The 26,658-nt window shown below is 39.5% G+C and overlaps 1 protein-coding gene across 3 annotated transcripts in view; it reads left to right on the top strand.

The window, feature by feature from the left end:
* Positions 1–26,421, top strand: part of VCAN (versican) — a 117,898-nt gene extending 91,477 nt beyond the window's left edge. For all 3 annotated transcript variants that reach the window (XM_080372552.1, XM_080372551.1, XM_080372553.1), the window contains exons 11-15: positions 5,797–5,955; positions 6,734–6,816; positions 22,131–22,275; positions 23,226–23,408; positions 23,871–26,421. In XM_080372552.1, the coding sequence (XP_080228678.1) occupies positions 5,797–5,955; positions 6,734–6,816; positions 22,131–22,275; positions 23,226–23,408; positions 23,871–24,001 (701 nt within the window). In that variant the 3' untranslated portion in view covers positions 24,002–26,421. The remainder of the gene's footprint in view (positions 1–5,796; positions 5,956–6,733; positions 6,817–22,130; positions 22,276–23,225; positions 23,409–23,870) is intronic.
* The last annotated feature ends 237 nt before the right edge of the window (positions 26,422–26,658 follow it).

Genomic DNA, 26,658 nt, shown 5'->3' with positions numbered 1-26,658 from the left:
AAGCTGACCAGCTCTACCACTTTTCAATGTTTAACTTTTTCAGTAGTCTGGTTAACCTTGTAATTTGAAAGGGCTTTCTGAATCTGTTCTCCAAAATTATAAGTTGACAGTGTTTTCACAACAAACGAAATAAATGTTCTCACTCCCTTCCTCCTCCCCTTCATTCCAGCAAATCCATAGTAGCGAGTGACTCTGAGTACCATGGTAGTTTTAAGCTGCTTTTTATGACCAACCTGAGAGTGCATTTTAGGTGGTTAATGGGAACATTTCCTAGTTTGTCAATCAGAACCAGAGCCCTGCTCACTCAGCTTTGGAATTTAAATTTCCTCCACTTAAAGTCCTGCAGTGGTTTGGGACTTGGGAAAAGCATTCAGTGCCAAATTTCCACTCCACCAGACAAAATAAAACTGTGTTGGCGATTCAGACACAGTTGTCTGGCAAGCAGGCTTTATTTCAAGGCACCAGTCCTGACCTCACTAGGTTTAAAGACCAGCCAGAACGACAGAATGCGTACCTCGGTGCCACAGGAAAAGGTGGAGTTGAGCACACCAAGATTGTATTTCATTACTTTTTTTTTTTTCCTCCAATATATACTAATTTTAGAAAACTTCCAAAAAAAAGAGAAAATGAAGCTGAAGGGCTTTCTTAGACACAGAGCTGAGTATTCAAAATGCCATGGAAAGGAACAGAAGCAGCGAGCATGAATTGCCCCTGGAAATGAGGCTCAAAGCAGGAGACAACTCCACCATGACCTGGTCCCATGATATTGGTGTGGAAAAAATGTAGAGCTCAGAATTTCACCCGAATGCCCCCGTGAGATTTTTCTAGGCTTAAGAAATCTTTGGATGATGTATTACACTTGTGTCGGTGTTAGGATGTGACCAGAGGACAGGGAGCTCCAGCAGGTGGTGGAAGTTAGAGGAGCCTTCAGGGTGATCTAACCTAGGGTGAGGGGAATCAGTCCTGAGACTCAGTGAGCTGTAGTTGGCTCCCTGACAGACATTTTTCTTGCCAGGTGGAAACAGTTCAGCAGACAATCTGAGCCCAGGAACTTCTTCCTGAAAAGAGCTAAAGTTGTCTGATGTTCGAAACAGAGCAGCTGAGGGTGTTTCCTTTTTAAACTAGATTGGTAGCTCAGCAAGCCAGCATCGTTTCTGGTTCGGACTAGATTAAAAGTGAATGAAGTACCTCTGTTAGACAATATCCTCTTTTGCCAACCACATGTATCTTTTCAAAGTACAGATGCATATTCTGCATGCCACTTGGTGACATTTGAACATCACTTCTTAAAATGCAGAAATATCCCCAAAACAATTTTTTCAAAGGGTGGCACTGTGGGTTACAGTAGATCTTGATGCGAGTCTTATCCTGGCGGAGCCATCAGTCTTTCCATTGCATCCTTCTGTGTAAAGCCCTTACGAGAGCTCCCAGTGTCCAGATAAATGAGCCCAGAACTCAGCTCCTGATGGTTTCCCTGCCCGAAGCATTGCTTTGCAAGCTCCGTGTTTGAGGAAAGAGGAGAGCAGAGCTGTTTGATACCCAGAGTCACTCTGGGCTAGTGGAACCAACTGTAGAGAATAGTTCCCAGGGACTAGTGAGGTGCATGAGTCTGAGGCTGTTGTTGCGTTATCTGGCCACCTGCATTTGTGGTGAAGAGTACCTTACTTCACAAACAGTTATGTGGGAAACCATAAAATGGTAGAGACTTACAATCTGAGCCTCAGTTTCAAGAATAAGCGTTCTTTATGGGAACTGAATGAGTACATGTTTAGATTTTCTTCTTCCTTCCTTGGCTGGCTAAAGTTTCCTTTTCTTTTCTCCTTTTGCTATTCTAACTGGGGTCTACCTGCTTTCAAGGAATGGCGTTTGTGTTTTAAACTTAAGATTTGGCTTTCTCTACTGCAGAGTGTCTGCAGGCACACCTAGGCTAGCCTGTTTACCAAATGCAGCTGCATGCATGGACCTGCGTGCCAAAAGGGCACATATGTGTTTGTTACAGGACATACCTCCTTGGGATAATACAACCAGCTGCTCTCTTCCAGGTTCTGAAAACAAAACAATGGCTTTTTTTATTCATCATGTCAGGAACGATGTTTTTTTTATAACCCAAGTTCATTGTTCAAATGTCTGTGATTACTTTGGTCTCATTTGATTCGGTTTGTTCCCAGGGTTTGGTAGCTTGGGATGGAAGTATTTGAGAAAAGCTCAGTGCAAAGATACTTTCTGAAAACAGATGGTCTCTAACTGATGTCTTTCAGCTGAGAAGGGATTATTTTTAATATTTACCAGAGAAATGCGTTTCTCCTCAAGATGTGTGGGCTAATGGGCCTCAGGCATTTGTTCATTAGCTGAAGGCAGACAGTCACAAACAAAATTTACAGCTGAGTAAGACTCTCATTATGTTCTAGTACCTGTGTTTCAGTCTTTATTTTCTTTAAGCCTCTTATGGAATTTCTTTAAAGACAAGGGATCTATTGTCAGCAGCTTATTGCAGCTGTTGAAAAAGTGGTACCTATTTATGCATTAAACCTACAGAGAATGTTGTTTTTTTTTTTAATGCAGTGTTTAGAGATGTTTTTATACATATACAGTTGCAGTCACAGAGAACAGAAGCTGTGTAAGTAACTCCTTGTGCACATCACTGAAAAAAGCCTGCAAATTGTCATAAATCTTAAGACTAGTCAGACAACTTTTAAAACACCATAAATATGGCAAGCAGCGTTTCAGTCTTTCCTTCATGTGCTGGAATAACTGTGATTACCTTCCTGGGTAAGTATACAATGAACATGGAATATTGTGTTCAGCAAGTGCCTGCACCTACTCTGCTCACAGATGATTTAGTCGGAAATTTTACAGCCACCTGCAATTAGACTTTACTGGTTCAGTAAAGGCATTAAAAACTTATACCCATATGGAGCCTTTACCCCTTTGTGTCACCATTTCAGCTTTTTTAGTGTAGTAAGATACACAAACTCAGGACAAAGCGCTGCAGAAATAAAACATTCACACATATTTACTTGCCTCAGGACAACGGACTGCAGAGATGAAACATTCACACATTTTTACTTGCCTGGTTTGCATATTTCATCGTCTATCCTCCTGACTCTCCCTTTCCCCATTCCTTTCCCCCTCTTCTGATCAACATCTCTCAAAAAAAAGAGAAAATTCTCTCTTCCCTTTCTAAAACTCCTATGTATTTTATAGCCATCAGCCCTGTGTTTTTCTGTCTTTGTAGATCTGGGCTACAAACAGGTGCAGAAGTTATTCAGCTTCTCCCTTTTGGAAAACCACATGCCATTTTGGATGGTAGGGAGGAGCTGTGTGTGCACTGCAGCGCATGCTTTTCAACTGAGTGCACCTATGTCACTGTTCGGCATGTTCTAGCTTAAAAACAGAAATTTTGTAATTTGTGATTCATGCTCAGGCCGTGATATCTCATTCTTTGAACCCAGTCTTCTAGGTTTTGTGTTTTCAAGCCTCTTTGCCTCCCCCATGTACCTTTCAGCAGATCTTGTCTCAAATAATGCACCTTAGTAGAGGCCAGGGAAGGCTTGACTACAATAGCCTGGAAATGCTCTCTGGCCATGATTTGCTCAGCATGCAATGCTGCTTGTTATTATCTGTCTTGTTTCCTGTGGGATGAGGGAGTCCCTGGACAAGATGAATAATAAAATCTTAAGTGCCTTCACAAAGCACATAGCAGTGTTAGTCAGCATCGTGTGGTTAAACACATGTTCTCGAAAACCAAAGGCAGACTAAACTTTAAAATGGCCTAGATGCCGAAGGTTAAAGCTGTATCTGCAGCCTTCAACCTCGTACAAACACAAAGATGGTAAATATAAAAAACTAGCAAGTTGGTAGTATAGATTAAATTCCTGTTTCATCGGTAGTATTCCTGTTCTCCTAGCTGGGATTACTCAAAGCACAAGCAGTTTCCTACAGCTTAACCTGTTGAAAATAGAAGAGAGATAATCAGTGTGAGCTCTATTATGCCTTTGTATTCGGTACATTTATGTCTGACTGATGACTAGTAGAAAATGATTTTGATACAAGACTCTTAAGACAATGACAGCCGTGCTATTAGTGTTGCCAGGAATTGTCAGGGAAATTGTGGTAAGCCTCTGAAGTTATATGTTTGCACTTTTAGATCTCTTTATGTACATGTAAAGTCTAGTTTTTATCTTAGGAAATTTCAAAAAAAAGGTAAAGACATAGACAGTTTGGTGCTTCAGGATCTGAATGGCCTCTGCCTGCTATGAATTAAGAACCAGCCTTGTGCTGTGAAAAAAATTATTCCACAATTGTCTTTCAAATTTTTGAAAGCTGCTCAAACGTCAGAAATATCATAGTTAAAGAATCTTTGGTTATACGTCATTGGCATATTCTGTAATATTTGGCTTTTCTGTACTATGCAAAAAGACCTTTGACCAAAGCATGTTATTGACTATATTGACATACTGAAAATAAGAAATTCAGTTTCATACCCAGAACATATCTATACCACTGGAAAGGCTAGAGAGTTGCTTTCAGGCACAGTTTTGTGTGGGGATTGATGAAACTTGGTGAGAAGTGGCAAATTCCTGTTTGGTGGGTGGGGAAGGTCAAGCTTTGTATTTCTGTTCTTCAGCATCCTGCAACTGAGACCCTGAGGGTGAGCCATCATGTACTTAAGATAGCTGAAACAGGCTGTAGTTTGAACAAGCTGTAATCTTGTGCTGAAGAGTCCTTTATGGTGCCATTTCATCTCCCATAACTCAAACCAGCTTGAGCTTTCCCTATTGTTTGTCCCATTCCTCCCTAAAACTCTTTTCTCAGTGGCAAGATCTTCTCACCATCCATCACAGCTCAGACACATTCATGCATCACATTTGTGATGCTCATCTTATTAATGCTGATTTTTGTCTCTGAATCGTTCCTGCAGTGTTGATGCAGAAGCAAACTTGGAAACGGAACTTTGTTGTTTCTTGCAATCTATTCTGCTTACAGCAGCCTAACTGACAAAACAATCAACATGAAATTCAAGGATTGTTACCGTTCCAAGGCTCGTGTTTGTTTCTCTTTAGATGAAAGGATATACTGGCTGATGTGAACTTGTGTCTATAATGCATTCTTAACAGTACCATCCCTCATACAAGCACAGACAATATGCACTTCATCACTTTGTATTTCAGCTTTACAGCATTCCTTAGAAGGTGATGCCTAAAGTTTATTAAGTTATACTTTGTCAGGGAAGATGAGTTTTGAAGGAGAATTTGGAGGGGTAAGTTCAGAAAGATAATACTGCAGCTTTGCATCTGTGCGCTGAACAGTCACAAGCACTTTTCTTCATGTTATTTTCAGTTATCAGTTTCTTCCAAATCACGGAAATTCAGTACAGTCACTCAAAGACCTATTTGCCTTTGCAAGTAAAAATCCCCATGGCCATATACAGACTCAGAAAAATCAGATGAAATGTAGACTGACTTCAGTCCAGCACCCAGGCATTTCATTCGTCAAGAGCTATGGACTGAAGATGTCCAAATACAGCACAATTCCACCAGTGGAAGCTCACAAAGTTTTTAGTTGCAATTATACTCCTTACATAAATAATATTCTTGCAGCTTGTACAGAAAATGAGTAAATAGAACTACCTGAAAAAGTAGTGAGGTCTCAAGAATGAGTGTTGATTGTTTGTATTTGTACTGCTTGACAAGTATTTTCTCGAGCATTTGCTCTGCAGAAAATCCTTCCACTTGCATGAAACGCGCTTGTGCTTCACACCCATTAACAGAGATGTGATGTATTTGTTTGTCACAGACACGGAGACCTGTGATTATGGCTGGCACAAGTTCCAAGGACAGTGCTACAAATACTTTGCCCATCGGCGTACGTGGGACACAGCTGAAAGGGAATGCCGTCTTCAGGGAGCACACCTGACTAGCATCTTGTCTCATGAGGAGCAGATCTTTGTGAACCGTATGTACTGTTGAGGTTCCCCTAAACAAAAGCAGGCACTGAGGGTTGGGAGCTGGTGAAATATCCTCCTGATCACTCTCCTTTTACATCTCCATCTTAAAATTGACTTTTAGAATGTTGAAATGGCACGCTTCACGTTCTTCACGTTTACTTCTGCAATCAATGCAAGCTCCCTACCCTATCAATATGAAAGTTATTGTTTGTTACATAAAAATTACTTTGTTTTTGAGGAAGAGAACAGGAACTATTGTTTTGGCATTGGAAATTGATGAAACATCTTTTTCTGGAGGCTTTAGACTTTTGGTGCACTTGACATCAATGACACCACCACCATGTATTGTATTACCGTAGGCATAAAGAAATGTTCCCTGTATGTTGTGTTGCACAATCTAGGCAAAACTGGTCAAAGCCTAACCAAAACATGAAAAATGTAGATTAGAATATGTACTTTTCTTATTTTACTCTTTTTTGCTTTTTTTTTTCCTCCCTGTCATATGTGCTCCAATAGGAAACCAGTCTGCTTTCTTTGGGAGATGCCATTAGAAGGGAAGAAACAGGATTCTTTAAAACTGTTAGATGAGAATCTGCATTTTTATAGGCATCCTAGATTAAAATTAAAAAGCTGAAAAACAGCCTGTAAATAGTTGTTTGCATAATGAGTAGAAGGATGTTGAGAACAGGATGTCTGATTCATTCTGTGCAAATTCTTTTTATTTTCTTTGATGAAATCTCTTCCATTTATGGGAAGGTTAATAAAAATATCCTTCTGGTTCCTTAGGTATTGGGCATGACTACCAGTGGATTGGCCTCAATGACAAGATGTTTGAGCGTGACTTCCGCTGGACTGATGGTAGCCCGCTGGTAAGATGCTTCTGAAATGAAATCACTCATTCATTTATTTTTGTGGTGCCTTATCAAATTCCCACCAGCAATGAGGGAAACTGCATGAAAAAATGCAGTCACTAAATATGCACCCAAGCAATCAGCCAGCCAACTCTTGTTTCAGGATAACTGCTGTTTTGTGGTATGGTTCTAAAATCTTATTCTTAGTTATTATTATTTTATATATGGGAGCTCTCAAAGCTTCCAAACAGAAAAACTCCAGAAGTCTGACACTGTAATTTAAGGGTCTTCTGGAGCTGATTTGTGCTCTTCTGGTTTTACAGAAGGGTGTATGTGGCAATTCTCCTCTCCCTTGGGTACATGGACCAGAATGCATTTTTTGGACAAGGATATGGTGTTCAAGCTCTTGTGTTTGATGGATCTGTAAGAGTGCACCAAGGAGCCTCCCAAGTACTGTCCTAGTCTATATGGCAGCTTTACAGCTAAGATGGAGAAGCAGATATCCTTAGGTGGTTCATGAGGCCTGTAACCAATAATCTGTGCATAAAATTTTAAGGTGCTGTTGATACCTCTTATTGCCTTAAAATAAGAAGAAAAATCAGTAGGAGAGGGAGATCACTCTCTACCCACCTTTAACTAACCTAAAGCAAAGAGCTGATGGATGCTGGAAATGATTGAACTCTTTCCAATTCAAAACAGTCTCTTTTGTAGAAGGGACAGGTGATTTATTGCTGTTTAACACCCATTGAAGAACATTACATAAAAAAACCACCCCAAACTGGTTATGCTTATTATTTTCCTTTCCAGTTGTGAATTCTTAAAGCAGAAAGCATCTGGACACATATATGCACATGCTCACACATGCACGCAATGATCATTGCTGCATACCATGTGGCTACAACTTATGTAGAAAGACACCTGGGGCAAAGACAGGCTTCATTTATTACCATTTCATGTAAATAACCAGAGGTTTAAAGTCCTCTAAACTGACTTGTAAATAAGGCATTTCTTAGGGAATCTAACATGTGTGGCAGGTGACAGTACAGGGGGAAGAAAAAGATGAAACTTTTTTGTTGTGTGACTGATTGCCCAGCGCATCTGTGGTGGTAACGATTGCACCCATTTCTGCTTGCACGAAGTCACAGAAACCTAGAATTATTAAGGTTGGAAAAGACCTTTGAGACCACCAAGTCCAGCTGTTAACCCAGGACTGCCAAGTCCATCACCAAACCCTGTCCCTAAGCACTGCATCTACAAGGCTTTTAAACACCTCCAGGAATGGTGACTCCACCACTTCCCTGGGCAGCCTGTTCCAGTGCTTGGCCACCCTTGCAGTGAAGACATTTTTCCTAATACCCAACCTAAACCTCCCCCAGTGCAACTTGAGACCATTTCCTCTTGTCCTGTCCTTCTTTATCGGGGGAAAAAAGACCGACCCCCACCTGCCCACAGCCCCCTGTCAGGCAGCTGTAGGGAGCGATAAGGTCCCCTTCTGAGCTTCCTCTTCTCCAGACTAAACCCTCCCCAGCCCCCTAGCCGCTCCTCATAGGACTTGCTCACTAGCTTTTTTACCCTAAAGTCTTGCAGGTAGAAGAGTTTTATTTCATCATTTTCTCTTGCCTATCCTCATGTATTTTTGAGAGCACAAGATGGGCCACGGCCAGGAACTCTACTCATTCTGGATGAGTTAATTTTCTGTCTCCTGATACGGCTCTTACACCTCACTAACTGTAACAGGGACCCTCTGAGCGTGGTTTAGGTTTGGCTGGAGTTCAGGGGTGGTCCTAGCCATCTGCAGTGGTTGGTCAAGGACCCTACACTTCACTAAGGGATCTAAAGTTAGGTGAGATAAATTTGGGCATAGATGTAGTGCCTGAAGAGGCAGCCCATCTTACATTAGGAAGTATACATCAAGATACATGTTCATACATTCCAAAGACGAATTTGATATCTCACTGAATGATGACTTCAAGGAAATTAAAATTAGGACTGAGATTCTATTTTTAAATTAAGGCTACTGGGCAAATGTGGTATTACATTTTTACTTTAATTTTCATTTTTAAGAAATGAAGATATTCTATGACCAGAATAAGACCATCTGTCCAACAGATTTCTTTCTTGATTGATCTTTTTTTGACTTTATTGTGTTTTTCTTTTTAACAACTTCCCTCTGTCTCTTCCTTTGGAAACAATTTAGGTGTCTCTTGAAATCATTTGTGTTCGTTGCTTCAATAGCTTTCCCTCAAAACCTATTCCATATGTTTTCTGGATACCATGGCTCTGAGAAGCTTTCTCATTTGCTCCTTTTCCCTAGTTTTTAACTTACTTTTCATACTTTCTAACCACTCTTCTGGTTACAGTGATTTATTACTTCTCCAGTAATTAATAGGAACAAAAAAAATTAAAATATTTGCAGCAAATGTATTTCCCTGATGATGTCTTAAAATTCCAATGAATCTGGATAGTGTGTAGGTCAAAATATTTCATTATTTATGTATTTGCAGCTGAACAGTAGTCATGTCAGCATTAAATGCTCTAATATAATTTGTGATCATAAAAATCAGCATTATTGTCAACACCCAGGTTCTAACTTGAATTTCTGAGATCAGAGGTAGCTCTTGCATATAACCAATGTCTAAATAACCTTCTTGTGTTTTACATATCAGGGTGCATCTGTAAGTCAGCTGTTTCTAACTTTTTGTTGCCCAGCTCCATGCTTGTTCCAAAATAGTATTATCTGTCTACAATTCTATTCCACACGTCTGGCACAGAGGAAAATGTGTCAAGTCTGCTGAGGATTCCCCTGATGTAAGAGTTTTCTTGGAAACTGTATTAGAAAGTCACTGCAGCTCTTAGTTAGGCTGTTCATCTACAAGTGATGTACATTCATCTTTGTCTTGACACTTGTTTGAATTTTCTGCCAATAACAGCTTGAATTAATCTGAAAGTCATGCTTACATTAATTTATTAGGTTTTGGATTAAAAAAAAAAAAGTTCTGTTGCTTGGTAGACTTAAAATAAAAAACAAATGAACACCACCACCACCACAGCAAGACATGTTATGGGTAGAATTGTTGGCCCAGTGCTGCAGCTGACCCAGTACTGCCCAGCTGAAATGGCTGTGATACATTCTAGTGATTTAGTTTCCACACGAGTTTTCTTTCTGAACCAAAATACTCCCCTAGAATTGGGAATCACTGAACCTCAGGCTCTATCATTGGAGATTATGGAACAAGGTTTGGTTTACTTTTGTACTCATTTCCCACAGACATAAGGAAACCCACAACTTAAATATTCAGTATGTTGAAAGGAACTCTTGCCAGGTGTTGTCATGTATTTTATTATCAATTTATGGAAAAGGGATCAAATACTTTTATTCCTCCTTGCACCTAAAAGGTATTTCAACCAATGAGTTCAATGGAAGGAAATCAGTCATTGTTGACATTTTCAGCTTCTGCCAAGTTGTGTTTTTCCAGATTTCTTTAAACTGAAGCTAAGTGCCAGCCACTGTTAAGTAAGATAGTTGGACAAAGCACGTACATGAGTTCCTTAGAGTAAACCAACAAATGTACTTCCAAGTGCACTGCACATTGTTTCTAGCTACAATGAGCTACTGAGTACACATGCTTACCTCAGCTATTTTTTGTGGACTTCATAGTCATATGCAGCACTGGCATGTAAATCTTGTGCTGTTTCACTTCCCCCGGGCTCCCCAAATACAGGGGAGCACACTTTGTGCCAATTCATGTGAGATGAGCTTGATAAACTCACCTTTGTCATTGGCCTAGTAATGTGAGAAAGCTTAAATTCTTAGATGAGGTTGCAGAAATTTCCTTTACCTCATGAGCCCATGGATGATCGTTTCGCCAAACAAATAAGCAAGAGCCATTTTTTCTATGCAGTGTCCAGATGAGAGGAGTTCATGCCCCTTCAGTGGTGTGGGAGGTTTGTTTGGTTTTTAAGGTGACCAAGATTTTTAAAGAGTGAACACATAGAATTAAGGTTCTTACTGGGAAAACTACACAGACCCTAAACTACCCGTGACAGGCTCACAGCCCTACTGAAAACAGAGACAATTATTTAGGTGGAGTAATTAGAGTCAGCCACTTTTGATATCTTGGCATTCTTTTCTTTTAAACATTATAGAAAATACTGGGCGTTAGCAATTGATCAAAACCAGCAACAGTCAAAAAGCCCCTCTGTACCTGTGCAAGTTTTTCATATATCAACTGGAATGTATGTTTAACTTGCAAAATTAATGCCAGCAAGCAAGTCTTAGAATAAACGAAGAGCCATCATGTAAAATACATGCTCTGATTCTCAGAGTTCCTCAAGAAAAATATTGGTGTCTTGAATAACAAAGCAAATACAATGAATTCAGTGAGAAATCAAGGAATAGTATTCAAAAATTTTTGGGCCACATGACATTTGCCCGTATCTGTATTGAGTCTACCTAATTCCCACAACAAGAACTTTTAAGACAAGAAAATTATCCCAATAATATAGAAATGGGCACACTCCTAAACCATTGCGTTGCAGGCTCTGTTCCTGCAAGAAATTTGAGGAGGCTTTTTGATCTGTCTTACAGAAGTGTTCGATGCATAATTATCTATGTGCTTTTAGGGGATTTTGGCATGCAATTTTCTTAATTGTAAAGTATTTTTTAATGGAAAACTGTTCAGCAGTTTCCTGTCTTTCAGGCAAAATGGACTGGCAAAATCTTATGCAATGGATTGGGTTGTGCAGATAAAATCTCACCGTTTCCTGGTAAAAGACACCTTTTCAGCATGTTGTACCTAGAGCTTCCCAAACATAGACTGTGTTTGAAAAGTGCAAAATAACATGAATAAATAAGTTAGGTCATACCTCACATGCCCTAAAGTTTATTTGTTAGTCCAGGTGTTAATTTTCCATAAACAAATTCCTTTCCAGGTAACTGATATTTCATTATACAGGGTTTCATTGGCCAGGCCAATTTGCTTATATTCGTCTTTTTTGTGATTTCTTTAAAAAAAATAAATTGGGAGCATCTTGACTAAGGTCAGAGCACATCTTCAAAGGAGCTCCTTGGCTAAGCTTAGGCTACCTTGTCCAATATGCAGAACAAAATAAGCTATAATTATGTTAAACTGTGGAATCCATTGCTGGCCACCCATATGATTCTAATTTGTTCTGTACTGTGTTTTCTATTTGTATTTGTACTGTCTCTGTATGGTAGGAAGCAATCTTTTCTCATCTACAATAGGTTCCTGCTCTTTTTGCTTTTTTGTTTTTGAAAGAAATAATTTTCCGGTGTTTCTGGTGGTTGGGAGAGGTGGATTCATGTTCTGGAGCTGATGGGCCACATGAAAAATGCTTTGGCAGCAGCAGCCATTCCCTTTTTGTGTCAAGGGGAACGGCTGATTGCAGACACGTTAGTACAACATAAAAAGTGCATGCTCTTTCTGAAAACCTAGATCCTCACTTGTGGTGCAAGTTCAGTGAGAGCTGAAGATCAGGGGCCACTGCCACAAGCATGGGCTCGGAATACCAGCAACGTCCAAGATCTCATGGGCCAGTAGGAAGGGAATTTGTAAGCTTCAAACTTTGGTGTATCTGCCTAGTCCACACTTTCAGATAATTTGTTTCAAATGTAACCTTAGTGAAAGCAGCTACTGAAGTGTGTTCAGAGAATTCGCAGCACCCCAGCATCTTTAGAGCTTCATTATTCATAACTTCCTGAAAATCAGGCCAATTTCTGCTCATGACGTTTCAGGTACAATTACACTGACAGATGCAAGAGGCATAAGAAAGTAATACAGTATTTTAAAGAGCATGCTTTGCTAGCTCTGCTTTTCTTCTATTGCAGTGTAGTTATAGGGCTGTTCTGTTGGCATTTGGTGTGGGAAAGCATTAGTTTTCCTCTGATTTACATTCTACACAGGAATGAAAATGGCTATATGTAAGACTTTGTTTACATTCTAAAAATTATGGAATTAAAATTATTCTTGCAATTTTCAGTAGACTTTTCTCCCAGCATTTCTGTGATAGTGAACAGCTCCTTAAGGATGAATCATGGACAATTCTCATCCCACAATTATCATAAAAAGCTGTAAGTAATAAGAACAAATACCTTTGGGGAAATCACAGTAATACAGGAAAAGAAAGCAAGGCATAGATACTTACACAACTATGTGAAAAGAGGAATTCGTTCATGCCTAATTGGATCTTTGTATACTTTAAATCTGATGTAATGCAAAATACAGAATAACAACACTTACATTATCAGTGAAAACATTTAATAATTGGCTTGATGAAATGAAGAGTGAACGAACATGACATTTGAAAATATCTTAGGGAAATTGAATTTAAATAATTCACTTAGTTCTGTGAATAGTAACTTTTACAGCTGTAAAGCACACCCATCCAAACAGAAAAAAGTCTGGTGTTGCTTTTGGCAGCTTCTCCATTGTATTTGGATTGCTGGTGGTTCACTGTTAAGGACCCTTGTGAGCAGGCACAGCAGTAAAGGAGTCCTTTGGAGCTATTCATGTTATGGATTAAGCGCATATAGCTACTTGGGGTTGTGCCTTGGGCCTCCGTCTCACAAGGGGAGTTATTCATATCCTTTGGAAAATGCTGTTGATAATTAGTGCTTTGTAGGGCAGTGAGCTCACTCCCATTACATAAGATTAGTGCTGTAATAAGGAGCTGGCTAGTGTCTGTGGCCATATTGTCTGTCACTCAGAGAATGCTGCCAGCTAGGAAAGTAATGGGGCATATTGCCACGTTTAAAACTGTCCAGAGACTCTCCGTTAGTTTTTCTTCCCTTCGGCATAGGAGCGTTTATGCTTTGTGTTTTGCAGTGCTGGACCTCAGGTTGTCAGTGTTAGGTAGCTACTTAAAAAAAAAAAAAAAAAAAAGGGGAAAACGAAACAGAAGTTTAATTCTGGCAAAAACAAAGCCCCCTCTTTTCCTTCCTTTATTGGTCAGTGAATCAGAATGCTTTAACTTGAGCAAATCTGTAACTGCACCCCTCTCAGAAAGAGTAACTATCGAACACAAAAACCTTCAAAAGGCATGGACTATTGTAGAGAAGGAGCCTGCTTCTGAGGGTGAAATAAAGAAAACAAACTAAAAAGTACTGTAGTCAGCTGCAAACAAAAAGCTCATTGTGCCCATGTCCCTCTGGATCCTTGGAGAAGGAGATTTTAAATCTACCAAATGTTTTGGTTTTGTGCTGCAGTCAGTCATTACAGCCTCTTTTTAAGATGCTCATTTGACCTGCATTTAAATGGAGGAGAGCTACATAATGTTATTAATGACAGGTATATTTTCAGTTCAGTATGTCGTAGGCAGTAAGGAGGGCCTCTTGGACAAAGTGGGTTTTTGTCTCATTTTTACCAGGGGGGTCAGCAGTTAATTCAGGGTCTCGTTTCGGCTGGCTCTGGGCTAAAACTCTTGGACAGCTTCAAACCTGCAGAAATTGTTGACATCAATGACAAAGTGCAGGATTTTCCTTTTTTATGTCACCCTGCTGGTAATTATGCACAAAAAGACAAAGTCACACCCCACGCAATTGTCATCATGTTGATAATATATAACTATGTTGGTGTGACTCCCAAAAAACGTGGATTATACCAACCAACATGTAACAATCAACCATACTTACCTTCCACAGTAGAACCTGCCCGTTAGCAAGAAAATTTCGCCAGCTCTTTGCTACTGATCGTTCAGTCTTTGCTAAGGTGACTTCTGCAAGCCCGGCAGCGCACCCAGCACACCCGCTAAATTGAACCGTGCAGCGTGCAAACGATGATGAAAATTATTGCTCTATGAAGAGTCAGTACAGATCAGGTCAAAGTCAATGGAGTTGTGTCCACTGGCTTTAATTAGCTTTTAAAGAGTTAATAAAAGTAGTGTCTTTTCTGAATAATTACCGCTCCGGACTGCTCCCTCGGTGTCCGACCTCAGCCGTGAGCAGACAGTGCTCTCTAGTGGGAGCTCCTTGCCGTACTCGGCGGTTTCTGCTGCTCTTGGAAAAGCTGTCAGGCTATGGTGGTGTTTTTTAAAAAAAAAATGTCAAAGAGCTAGCCATCTGCTCCACCACACGATCAGCTCCTCCCAAAAGATAGGGCTGGTAGGGCTTTTATGTTGCAGCTTCATCAGCTAGCCTTTTTTACTTGTTTCATTTGTATTCCTTAGATTTCCTTCCCAAATTATTTATTTTTGGCATAGATCTTACTGCTTACTCAGTCTGCAATCAGTGCTTGTGGATATTGCTAGATAAACATGAATGTATGTTATTCAGTCCTTTTTTTGCAAGCTGTTGCATAGGAAATCAAAGAGTTTTTCAGTACATCCCACTGCTCTGTTACCAAAAAAAAAAAAAAAAAATCCCTTTCAAGTGAAATCTTTCGCAAAGCTGCTTCTAGGAGTTTGTCTTGCTCACAGTGTGACTCTGTAATGGGGAGTCTTGGGTGTCTGCCTGATCCAAATCCTGCCAGTTTCTCAAATCCCATGCAAATAAAGCTCAGATTAAGGGCTTGAGGGAAGCCATTCAACTATGATCTAAAAAATATCAGGATCATGACATGTGATTTTTGGGTGTACTTGTAGATAAGTTTAAAGGCAGCAGTTGCAGTCAAACTGACTAGGATTTCTCCCAGCAAAGATTTACCAACACACTTAGGTTGGCCCCTCCTTCAGCAAATTATTTTAACATGTGTCTGAATTGTGCATGTGATCTACCCTATAGTATTTAGGGCACCACTTAAATCATTAAAGCAAGTTATATGCTTAAACACTTGATGAATGGACTTTTTAATCTTACGAATGCTTTTGATAAGTTCTGTCAGACTGCTCCCATTCATAAGATTGAACAGAAAAATCCTTTGCAGGACTGGGGTGAAATTAAGTAAAACAAGGCCTGTGCTATAAGGTCGTTTCTTGTCTTTCCCAATGCGTAAATGCATTTAAATACTAGGTGAATTTAGTGGAAGTATTACAGGCACTGCCAGATCTTCACAGTAATCTGTCTTACTTTTTTTCGATCAAAAGGAAATGCCATCCCTTCCAAACGTCCCAGGAGTGTCTCATGTACCAGAGTCAGTGCTGTATAACAGCATGAGCCACAAACAAGGGTTTTCTGAGCTGATCCATATACTCATTGTAGCCTTGTGCTGATCTTGCTGTAGTTCAGCCAGCCTATAGAAGTGGGTAATTGCCAGGTCTTACTGAAAGTGAGATGTAATTTTTGGTTAAGCTATCCAATTTTAAGAGAACCTCCACAGTGAGGGACTTGTTCAGAGGCTTTCCTAACAAAGATTTCTAAGAATTTGTCTGCTGTTACGAATAAAGTGTATTCCTGTTCTTAGCAGTTACAAGGAGGGAAAAGGACAATAGCCATAACTTTGCTGGTGGTTTCTGCTAGTTTAGTGATAAATACCAGGCAGGAAATGTTGCTTTACTTTAAAATGTAATGGCACAGAGAGTATCCAGTCAGACAAGTCCCTACATCTTTCCTTGTTTTTTTGATTTGCCTCATTAGCCGTGCATTAAGAAGCAATCAGATAGGGAAGCAGCCAGAATGCAAGAAAATAAAAATCACATTGGAAATTACAAGTGTCAAAAAGTATGAGGACGGATTTGTACTTTAAGCTTATTTAAACATGTTGAAAACATGCTTCCTTTTTTCAGGAGGAAAAGCATTAACCCTGTAAATCTAAATAAATGTATTTCAAGTAAATTATTTACTGGCTTTACTTATGTACAAAAGATTATTGGCCTTTCCACAATAAGGAGGTCAAGCAGTAAAGTTCTGTTTGCATCAATAGTTTATTTTCTTACGCCTTATTAAACACAGTGCTTGTTGACTATTTTGGAATGCAAAATTCAAGCGATTGATCTCAGCCACTTGGTGTGCCTTTTGGAGATAAAGGAACAGATGACATTTCCAAATCAGTGTCACAAAGCTGAGATACTGCTTACTCGTAGGTTTACCTTGGCGGTGCAAACATCTGAAAGAGCTGAGTGGATTACTCGTTAATAAGGAAATGAGTCCCTCAAATAAGGCTGCTTATCTGAAAATTTAAATAATAAATCTCCCACAAGGTAAGATCTTGTTTGTGATGGGAAGGCGATGCTCATTCAGTTTAATTAGCAGCCATCTGAATGAGAAAAAGTAGTGACTAACAATAAAGCTTCTTCGAAGTGCTTGCTCTAATCCTGGCATTCTTACATTTAATTTATGTGAAAAGTCAGCCTGTTACCCAACCAGCAGATTATGGCTGTGAGTTAATTCAATGCCATATAAGGAAATCCTCCCCCAAATTACGGACCTTAATAAAATATCTTCATGGGTTTTGTAACCGTCATAACCAAGCTCCTCCTGTGAGGCAAAAGAATACATTGTCAGTTTTACAGACGGAGAATCAGACAGCCAAGTGCATTGTTTCATGCCACATGGGAAGCCTGAAGAACTGAACCCTGTCCCAGATGCAACTCTAACCTGTGGACCATCCACCCTCTTTCTGCAGGAAGGTTTTTAGTAATCTTCAGCAGAGAAAGCTAGAACAAGTAGATCCAATGTGTCAGCTCGGGCTTTGGTTTCAACAACAAAGAAAAAACTAGACAAGAAAGACTCATTAATTATTACAGTATAATTAAAGGTGTAAAGAGCACAACAGGAGCTTCACTTTTCTGCCTGAAATGATGGCAAGACAGGCTAGTGTTGTGGCTCCCAAAGGAGCAAATGAATGAAGAGGGACCAAAATCCTGCCTGCAACTCTAGGTCCTGCAATAACCTGATTGCACAGAGACCTCAGTTTTTTTGATAAAAAGACTTGTGTCCTGCCATCATGGATGTTGAGAGCTTTGCAGAGTGGCTGGTGCAGCGGTATCTGCCTGAGCCTGCAGTGTGTGCTTCCAGCCTTCACTCCCCTGCGTTGCTCTGAACTTTCTTCTCCACGGCCACCTCAGCAAAGGATGCTTCATAGCTGGAGAAGAGTGTAGTGGGCCACACCTCCTTTGAGGTACCTTTTGACTCATGTGCATAATTAAGATTGTACAGTCGGGAAGTGCTTTGCATTTAAATCCAGGGGAAAATTTCACAGGTCTTATGGTAGAGTTGTTTAAAAACCAGGGTAGTAACAATCACCCCGTGTAATTATTTATGCTGAGGACTAAAATGGTTGTAGCAGCTTTTCTTCCGTGTATCAACCTAGCATCTGAATTCAGGTTTTCAAGAAACATCAGTCGTACCTTACAAACGATACAGCTAAGAGTATTGCTAAAGGTGTTGACTGAAGCTCGGATGTCGGCAAGAGGATGTCTCGGGCTGTACCAGTACAAACACAGCGCTCCTTAGCATGGTTTTTTGGTCTGCTGGGACAGTAACAATGTACGTGAAGATACAACTTCGCAGCAGGGTGGCTGGAACAATGCCAGCAGTTTTTGGCTTGTCTGTGAATACGGATGATCTTTTTTGGACGTTATCTTAAAAAACAAACAAACCTGAATAGTACATGTTGCCAAGGAATGAAGTTGTTTGTTTTTTTTTTTTTTTTTGTTATTATTATTTTTGTATAATACACTTTTCTAAAAGACAGTAATGCATTGAAATACAAGGCTCTTAAATGACATAGCCACTTCAAAAAGGGCATCTTATTCAGGATATTTTGAGCAATGTTTCCCAGCAGAATAATTATGACCTGAGTATCTTAGATGCTTACTGCACTTATTGCAAGGGTAGTGAAGTCTTTACACTTAACAAACCTGGTATGAGAGATTGTAAGGTATACTTTTGAAAACAAACAGTACAAACCAGTACGTGACTTACGTGATTTGGTTCTTTCCTATCAATTTTTTTGCTGATGTAGCTTTACTGGAGATAGTGCAGTCACCCCTGCCTGTTTTACACTGTTGTAAGTGAAAACCAGAATCATGCTCATGGTCATGCAAAAATGTAATCCATCAGGGGAAAGCAAAATATTTGTTTATTTGTTTAGCACATATGCTGCTCAAACTGTGAGAATCTTTTTCTATCATTATCCCATTACCAGTGGCTAAATAAGGAATTGAAAAACTACAGAAGAGCTGGGTGGAGACCTAAGAAAGCAATTCAACAGTCTGGAACTTCCTCTGCTAAGCAATTCTGGCACTAACCCCAAGCAAAATCAGAGTTATTCAGCCAAAATAAATCCGTGCAATGACGATATCAGATGTGAGGTAACAGCAAGGCACACTGGAGGATATCAGACATTCTTGAATAAACCACAGGGCCTAGATATAATCCTTTGCCATTATGGCAGCCCGGCCAGCAAAGCAAAGACAAATTTTGGAGTCATGGCCAGGCAAGTAAGAGCATATGGAGTCTATGTGCTTAGGGTGGGAGCTGGCAAGCTGCTGAGCACCTTCAGCTCATATGCCCCCAATAGCTATTAAATATCCTTCATTCCCACACTCTGATCCCTATGGAAGCAAATGGCTCTCTAGCATAATTTCCACAAGAAACAGCTGCAATACTTGTTGAAGTCTTTCCTTTGCTGTCAGGATGTTACTGATCATGCTATTTTCTACCAGTAACCTGGCTGTTTTCTGTAATTTTTCTATGTCTTTCTGGGCATATTCTTGAAAGTGATTGGATTGCCTCAGTTTAAGAAATTGTTGCCCATCATCTGAGCAATGTAACTAACGTACACTTGTGACTGACATTAGCAAATCTTACTTTTCAGTTGGGTTGGGTAGTACGCCATTCAGGGGTCAAAGTGAGAGGTGATCATTTCTTTCTGCTTACCCCACCTCTGCGGCACTCAGACAGACTTCCCTGCAGCATGAGTGACACTTACACCAAACTTCCTTCATTGCCTTACGGTTTGTGGTGCTCCTGAAGGTGCATCACAGCCCCCTACGTAGAGGAGATGGAGCAGGTATCTGGGGCAGCACCACCGGCGAGCCCAAGCTCTCAGTGTGTGCATGTGCTCAGTTATGCCTGGTTCAGCAGGCAGTAGGTTTCCGTGTTGCGGTAGCATGAACTTTACTGATCAGATTCCTACAACCTTAAAAACCTGTACAACCTGTAAAAAGGTGCTAGACCTTTGGCTACTGCCATTCAAAAATGCCCTTTTGGAGAAGGAGTGTTGGGGCACTCTCTGAGTTATATTAATACACAATGTTCACAGGCATATTCCTTCCTCCCCATTTTCCTTCCCGCTGGCTCAGGAGGTACACACAGAGCTTGCCTTTCTTTTTTGCGCTAGGTGTTGCAGGAAACCACCCCCCTACCCGCCCCACCCCACACCCCACCCCCCCCCCCCCCCCCCGCCCTCAGATCCCATTTGACTCATACGTGTGGTATTTGGCTACTGTGCTCGCAAAACTCTTGCTCTGATTTATAAGCTAATGTGAAATGCTGAACTGAGTAAATGAGTTAGGGAGTATTGTAGTTTAGGACTATTAAACACTGGAATGTAGTGATGGAATTAAGTTAGTTCCACATAACAAGGGGGATGTTTTATTAGAGGTAATAAATTCAGCGCAGAACAAATTTATTTAGACCATGATTGTTAAATCGCTTGGATAATTAAAACCTGTGATGGGTAAGATGACATGTGGTAGGAAAAGGTTAAGTATTTAACTCAGTTTTTTCAGTTTGATTCATTGTAAGGTAAATACTACTTGTGTGGGGTATATTAACTTTATTTCTAAAATGTGTTCACCCAGGCAGTGAATAGGGGCTATTTCATAAAGTTAAGAAAATAGAAAGCTAAACTTTTATGACATTTATATGGGCCAGCTCTAGACAGAAAGATGTAAGCACTGAGGAAAATATAGGCGCTGTAGAAACTGTGTCATTTTGACCATACAAGGGGCTAGCTGCCTGGTTAATGTCTGGCGTTTATGTGAATTCCAGTTCTTTCAGTTATCTATTTTTATCCTTCATTAAATTCTTCTTGGAGTGACACAAACAGAAATCCCAAAGAAAATCATTAAGAATAGTTTCCCAAATCTTCTCTTGCTTTTCTTTACATAATGTTATGCAAATCTTGAATTACTGTGCTTCATTTAGGATCAAGATGAAACAAGAACTGTAATAAAGATTATGCTACCTCTGCTGACTGCAAGGACAGTAGGCTATACATCCCCTACCAAGGACTACTGCACAGATTTTCAATCGGTGTGACACTCCCTTTGTTTCTATTTTTCCTGCTTGTTGATCAAAAAACAGACTGAATCCTCTCTAATTTTCATCCGAAAATGACATTGTGCAGTGATGAACTTAGCTGTGCTCAAAAGAGTGCATTTTACGGTGGCATAAAGGTGGGCTTAGCCCATGTGTGGAGCTGTGCGCAGCCTGCCAGCATCCAGCATCCACAGCTTTTGGTAGAGACAGGTCTTTAGGTTAGATGCAGCGGTGAAAGCTGCAGAGCAGTATAGCTAAGTAAGTACGGACTGGCATGTAGCCAGCTTGGATCCTGAAGAACGCAGCCTGCCCAAATCAATATGCCAGATGTGTGTCCCAGGTGCAGGGCTAAGAAACTCTTTTTTATTATTATCGTTAATGCTAAAGATATTTTTCAGCCATTTGAAGGAGGCTTTTTTTGGTGTTTTTTTTTTTGTTTGTTTGTTTGTTTGTCACATACCAACAATCAGATTTCTGTTTCTAAAACTAGTGTGCCAGTTTCTAGTTTTATTCATATATATTCATAGATGTCTGGATTTATTTTTTCTACAGAGGGCGGAGTTTGAATCATCATTTCTAAAGCTGAAAGGCTGCTGTACATTCTCAGTCTGCCACCTAGGCCTTTTTAAGGGAAATACCAATCTGCAATGATCTGTAGGCACATTCTGACACTTTTACTTATTTTTCACCTAATTCTGCACATCATCGCATTGAATGACTTCATTAAATGAGGTCAGAGAATAAATAATTTGAGTCTGAGAAGCTATTCTGTAATTTGCCACTTAGCAGATGTGGAGTAAATGAGTGTTATGGGCTATTTAGTGCATTGCCTGGCGTTCCACCTCATGTCTGTCTATGCAGGAAAAAGTGTGTTTCAGCACACTTGGGATCAGATTTTTCTTGCACTGAATTGGGTCACTTTGTTTTGTACACCTGACATCAGTTTACAGTAGGTGAGAAGTTAGATCAGAATATTTTTTCCCATTGAGATAATCTGTTAATGACATGGGAGGAAATTATAAACCCAGCTTTGTTTAATTTGTGCTTAACAGCCTGAATCAAACAATTGAGATTGCTCTTCACCAAAGGTAATATTGAGTGCTCTTCTGTAAAATGGAATGTAAATATACTCCTGCACTGCGAATAATGGTTTTGCTCCCCTTTTCCACAGCAATATGAGAACTGGCGACCAAACCAACCAGACAGTTTTTTTTCTGCTGGAGAAGACTGTGTTGTTATAATATGGCATGAGAATGGGCAGTGGAATGACGTACCATGCAATTATCACCTTACCTATACCTGCAAGAAAGGAACAGGTAAAACCTTCCCAGTAACAATAGCATAATTCTGTAAATTCCAGTTTTGTAAAGTTAAAATGACAAATTCTAAGTGATTTCTGGTGAGCTGGCAGGCCTGCTTTACAGCATGAACACCATGAAAATATTACGAGCTCTTCCTTCCTGGGATGTCATCACTGTGAAGTATGTAGGCAATCAGAGCAGGCAGCTGACCACTGGTATGCAGTTAGCTTTTCAGCTGCAGTTAGGCATCATTTTCACCGTCAAATAATGCTGACCTATGTCTTCCTGTTTTCCAAAACCATCTAGTTTAATAGCAGTTCTAGAATCTGAAAAGCGCATTTGGTTTATACATTGTTAGAGCTGATACTGACAGGAAACCTCACTGTCCACCAGGAGCTATGCAGCAATATTTTAGGAATTGCCTCTGGCTCTTCAGACTGGGAAAGTAAAGAAGCAGCCAGAATCTTGTGTTTGCCTCCATTGTTCCCAATTATCATTTACAACTTTTTGTTAACGTGGTCCCTGGACCTTGATGGATCCATCAGTTTTGAGTGCTTTTAAATAGTCTGTTGTTGAGGAAGTGAGAACTATTGAAAATGAGACTTTTTTCTTAAATGTCTGTAAGAGCTTCACTAGTTTTTAGGTTTTGCAGCTTTCCAGTGAAAATCACTTATGTGAGTATACCAGCCTTTTTGGCTCAAATTTACATCAGAAATTTAAACCAGAAAGGGAATACTAACCATACAATCTGCTGGTTTTCAGTTTTCATCATTATCATATTTGCTCTGCAAGACTGGAGGAGAACTACAGAAAAGACTGATCTCCCGGTCCTTAGTTGGATGTGTCTTGGGAATCTAACTGAGGTCCCTTGACATCTTCCCTTAGCCGGAGTTTCGAGGTCAGTACCATGTTCAGAAGTGCATTTACAAACTCGTGTTTTGGGTTATGTTCTCTCTTCCTTTCAGTTGCATGTGGTCAGCCTCCCGTCGTGGAAAACGCAAAGACCTTTGGGAAGATGAAACCTCGTTATGAGATCAACTCCCTTATCAGATATCACTGCAAAGATGGCTTCATCCAGCGTCACATTCCAACTATCCGGTGTCAAGGGAATGGAAGATGGGATATGCCTAAAATTACTTGCATGAATCGTGAGTTCTTTGAAAGCAAACCACTGCTGGATCAGAAGCAATAGGCTAATTTAAGATTAATAAGTAATGAACTTATATTTTAAGAGAAGTGTGTATCTGGTATGACAGATTATGACAGCAATACTGCTCACTCTGTGGGAAAAAAACATCAGGACTTCAAAACTAATGAAAATATCTGTCTTTACAGAAGCCACTAAGATTCTTTTGAATTGAAAAGCACTTTTTCAAAGCCCCTGAAATCAACAGGTTACTAGTAACACTAACAATTCTTGCTCCAACTGTGGTCTAACCGTGTGTAAGCGATGCTTCTCCTGTCTGTAACATGGTCATAGAACCAGTTAATCATTTGTTAACCCTCTAATTCATCAAGAATAAGTGGAACTGTAATGTGAAGTGTAACCAGCCCATTCAAAGTTAAATAATTTAAAATTAATTTCCTTTTATTCTTCCTTCTCATTGCAGCATCCACATACCAAAGGACTTACTCTAAGAAATACTACTATAAACACTCTTCATCAGGAAAGGGAACATCATTAAATTCATCAAAACACTATCATCGCTGGATCAGAACGTGGCAGGACTCAAGGCGCTGAGAGCTAAATGGTGAATGGGGATTTCCACCATTTCAGCCAAAGTCATAACTTTCTGTGCCTTTTCTATCACTTATAGGAGTATTATCAAATTGTTTTGAAACTATGGACTGCGGTATTCACAATGCATTTTGCAAAAATACGGTGTTTATCAGATTTTTTTTTTAAAAAAAAGGAAAGTGCTTATGGGGATAAAAGGAAACCATTTCCAGCCTATAAAGATTATTAGTCTTCTATATGCCATCAGTGTGGACCATTTTATGATGTATACCAGCCTTCTGCAATATTTAAACAGCTCGATTAGCACCAATGAAAATGTAAATAAGATGATTTTAATGTGTTTAATTGTGTGTTGTTTTTAAAATCCTGTATATAAAATGAAAAGTCACACTAATTTCAGGCATATTTATGGTTAGAATGGCCTCAGAGGTCCTCAGTCATTTATGATGTCGTTTTTATGTTGTTTACCTAGGCTGGAAATGGTTGAAATAACTTCACTGACTGAAATTTGCTATTATCAGGTGAAGATAAACACACAAGTTACATGAGGTTTTGTTCTGTTTGTTTGGTGGTGTTGTTTTTTTTTTTTAATGGGAACTATGCCAATTCCCGTCCAAGGCAGTTTGCATCCGTGTGATGCAAAGTTTAGACAGAGCACATAGAAGTGGCATAAAGCATGAACTAGGGACTGCAATGTGGAAATTTTTTTCTGCCCTCCATTCCAGCTTCACCATTCATGAGAAAGGACTGCATGGAGGAGTTGTGTATGACAAGGAGGGCCTGTAAAAATCCAAGTGCTAATACATTAACTTTATCAACCAGGGCCACTTTTTTGAAAAGAGGAAAAAAAAAATTAAAAAATTGCTTTCACAACATTAACCACAAGGTCTATATTACAGGTCTCTGCATTCTAAAATGGAGATAGACCTGGTGTTTGGGGGATTTTTTTTGTAAAAAACAAACAAAAATAAAAAAAGTAAATAATTTTGTATATATAACCATTTTTTAATCTTTTTATAAAGTAATGAATGTTTGTGTATGAATGCTGCAGCTGTGAAGCGTACATAAATAAATGAAGTAAGCCATACTGATTTAATTTATTGGATGTTATTTTACCCATGCAAAGAAGATTAAAAGAGCTCACCAGTGCAGTATTAGCCCCTGAGCTCCACTTTTGCAACCATCTTTCAAGTTCAACTGCTATTTCCCTGGAGAGCAAAATTCCTGCTAAACAGGATCATTTGTTTGCAGTTAGATGGGTGAGAACGGTGTGACTTACAGAAAAATCAGAATCTTGGCTTTCTAGAAAGAAGTGTGTGCACAAGAAGATTATAGGTTGTAGTTGGTGCAGTGTGTACGTAGGAGTTTTCTATTACGATTTCTTACCCTAGTCAGCTCGGTGACTGACCTGGATATGTACAGTAAGTGTAGAAGGTAACGTCTGAAACGACCTCTCCACAGAAAGGACTACCAAGTCCTTATTTCTGCCAAGTGCCTTGCACACCTTTGGGCACAAGACAAAAAAAAAAAAAAAGAAGAAAAAAAAAAAGTGAAAATAAACAACAGTAAGTTCCCTATGATATACCTTTAAAAATAACATTACAAATACAAACACAGATGGGAGGTTTACGTCTTTGTGTTAGAGTGGGGATACGATGCAAAAAGTTGAAAGGGAAAGAAAAAGAACTGAGACCCAGCCAACATGCAAGAGTTTGTACCAGGCAGAGCTGCCCATGGAGCGACCTTGCCGTAGCTCATTGGGAACAGTAGCTACAGTTCCAGACAACATCTCTTAAGAAATTGCAGTGACTGCGCCATTGAGTATACCTGATCTTTGTGCGTTCCACATGGCAGTGCATCACTGTGTTGGCTGGTTCATTCCCCACCCCTTGCCCCCAAACAATGCACATAATACTTTTCTCTATTTATATTATTATCTTGTATAGTGTATAATGTGAATGTCTGGTTTTTTTGTGAATGAAAGTCTAAAATCTTTGTAACTTTTATATCTGCTTCTGTTTCACCAAAGAAACAAGGTTTTGCTATACTGTGATTTGTCTTGTTATTGCATGTCTTCCTGTTTAAATCTATGCAATGTGATTTTTTTCATATGAATGCAATTAGACTGTCAGGTACTTCACAGTTATCATGGGCGTAGTCAAGTGCCCACTGGAGTCAAAGAAGTCAGCTGGCTGAACTTTAGTAGTGCTGGATTTGACTTTATATGAGCAGCTCTAGGGGATATTTTAAGATATACATTGTATGTTTTGAAGTCGATTATTGCTTGTATAAGTCAAGGCTCTGTTCATAAATATACAGTATTCTACACATCACTTTCTTGTACCAGAAACATACAGAAACAGAAAATATATTTTAACACTTTGCAAACTTTTTCACCATATGTATAAAAAACCCTGCATAGATTTGTTGTTCTCTTGTCTACTTGTTGGATTTAAACGATGTTGTAAGGCATTCAGATAACATTGTGATTGTAGTTTTAAATAGGTTAGATACAGTGCTTATATTGCTTTTTTTCAACTCCTTCTATTACGCATAATAAAATAGGACTGACAACATTCCTTATTAAAAAAAAAAAAAAAAAACAAAAAAAAAAACAACACAAAACCAAAAAACCCTGTTACCCATGCTTGTTTATTGAG

The sequence above is a fragment of the Falco punctatus genome (assembly GCF_963210335.1).
Source record: "Falco punctatus genome assembly, chromosome: Z".
NCBI lineage: Eukaryota > Metazoa > Chordata > Aves > Falconiformes > Falconidae > Falco > Falco punctatus.
The sequence above is the reverse complement of the archived record's forward strand: the minus strand, read 5'-3'. Positions and strand labels throughout refer to the sequence as shown.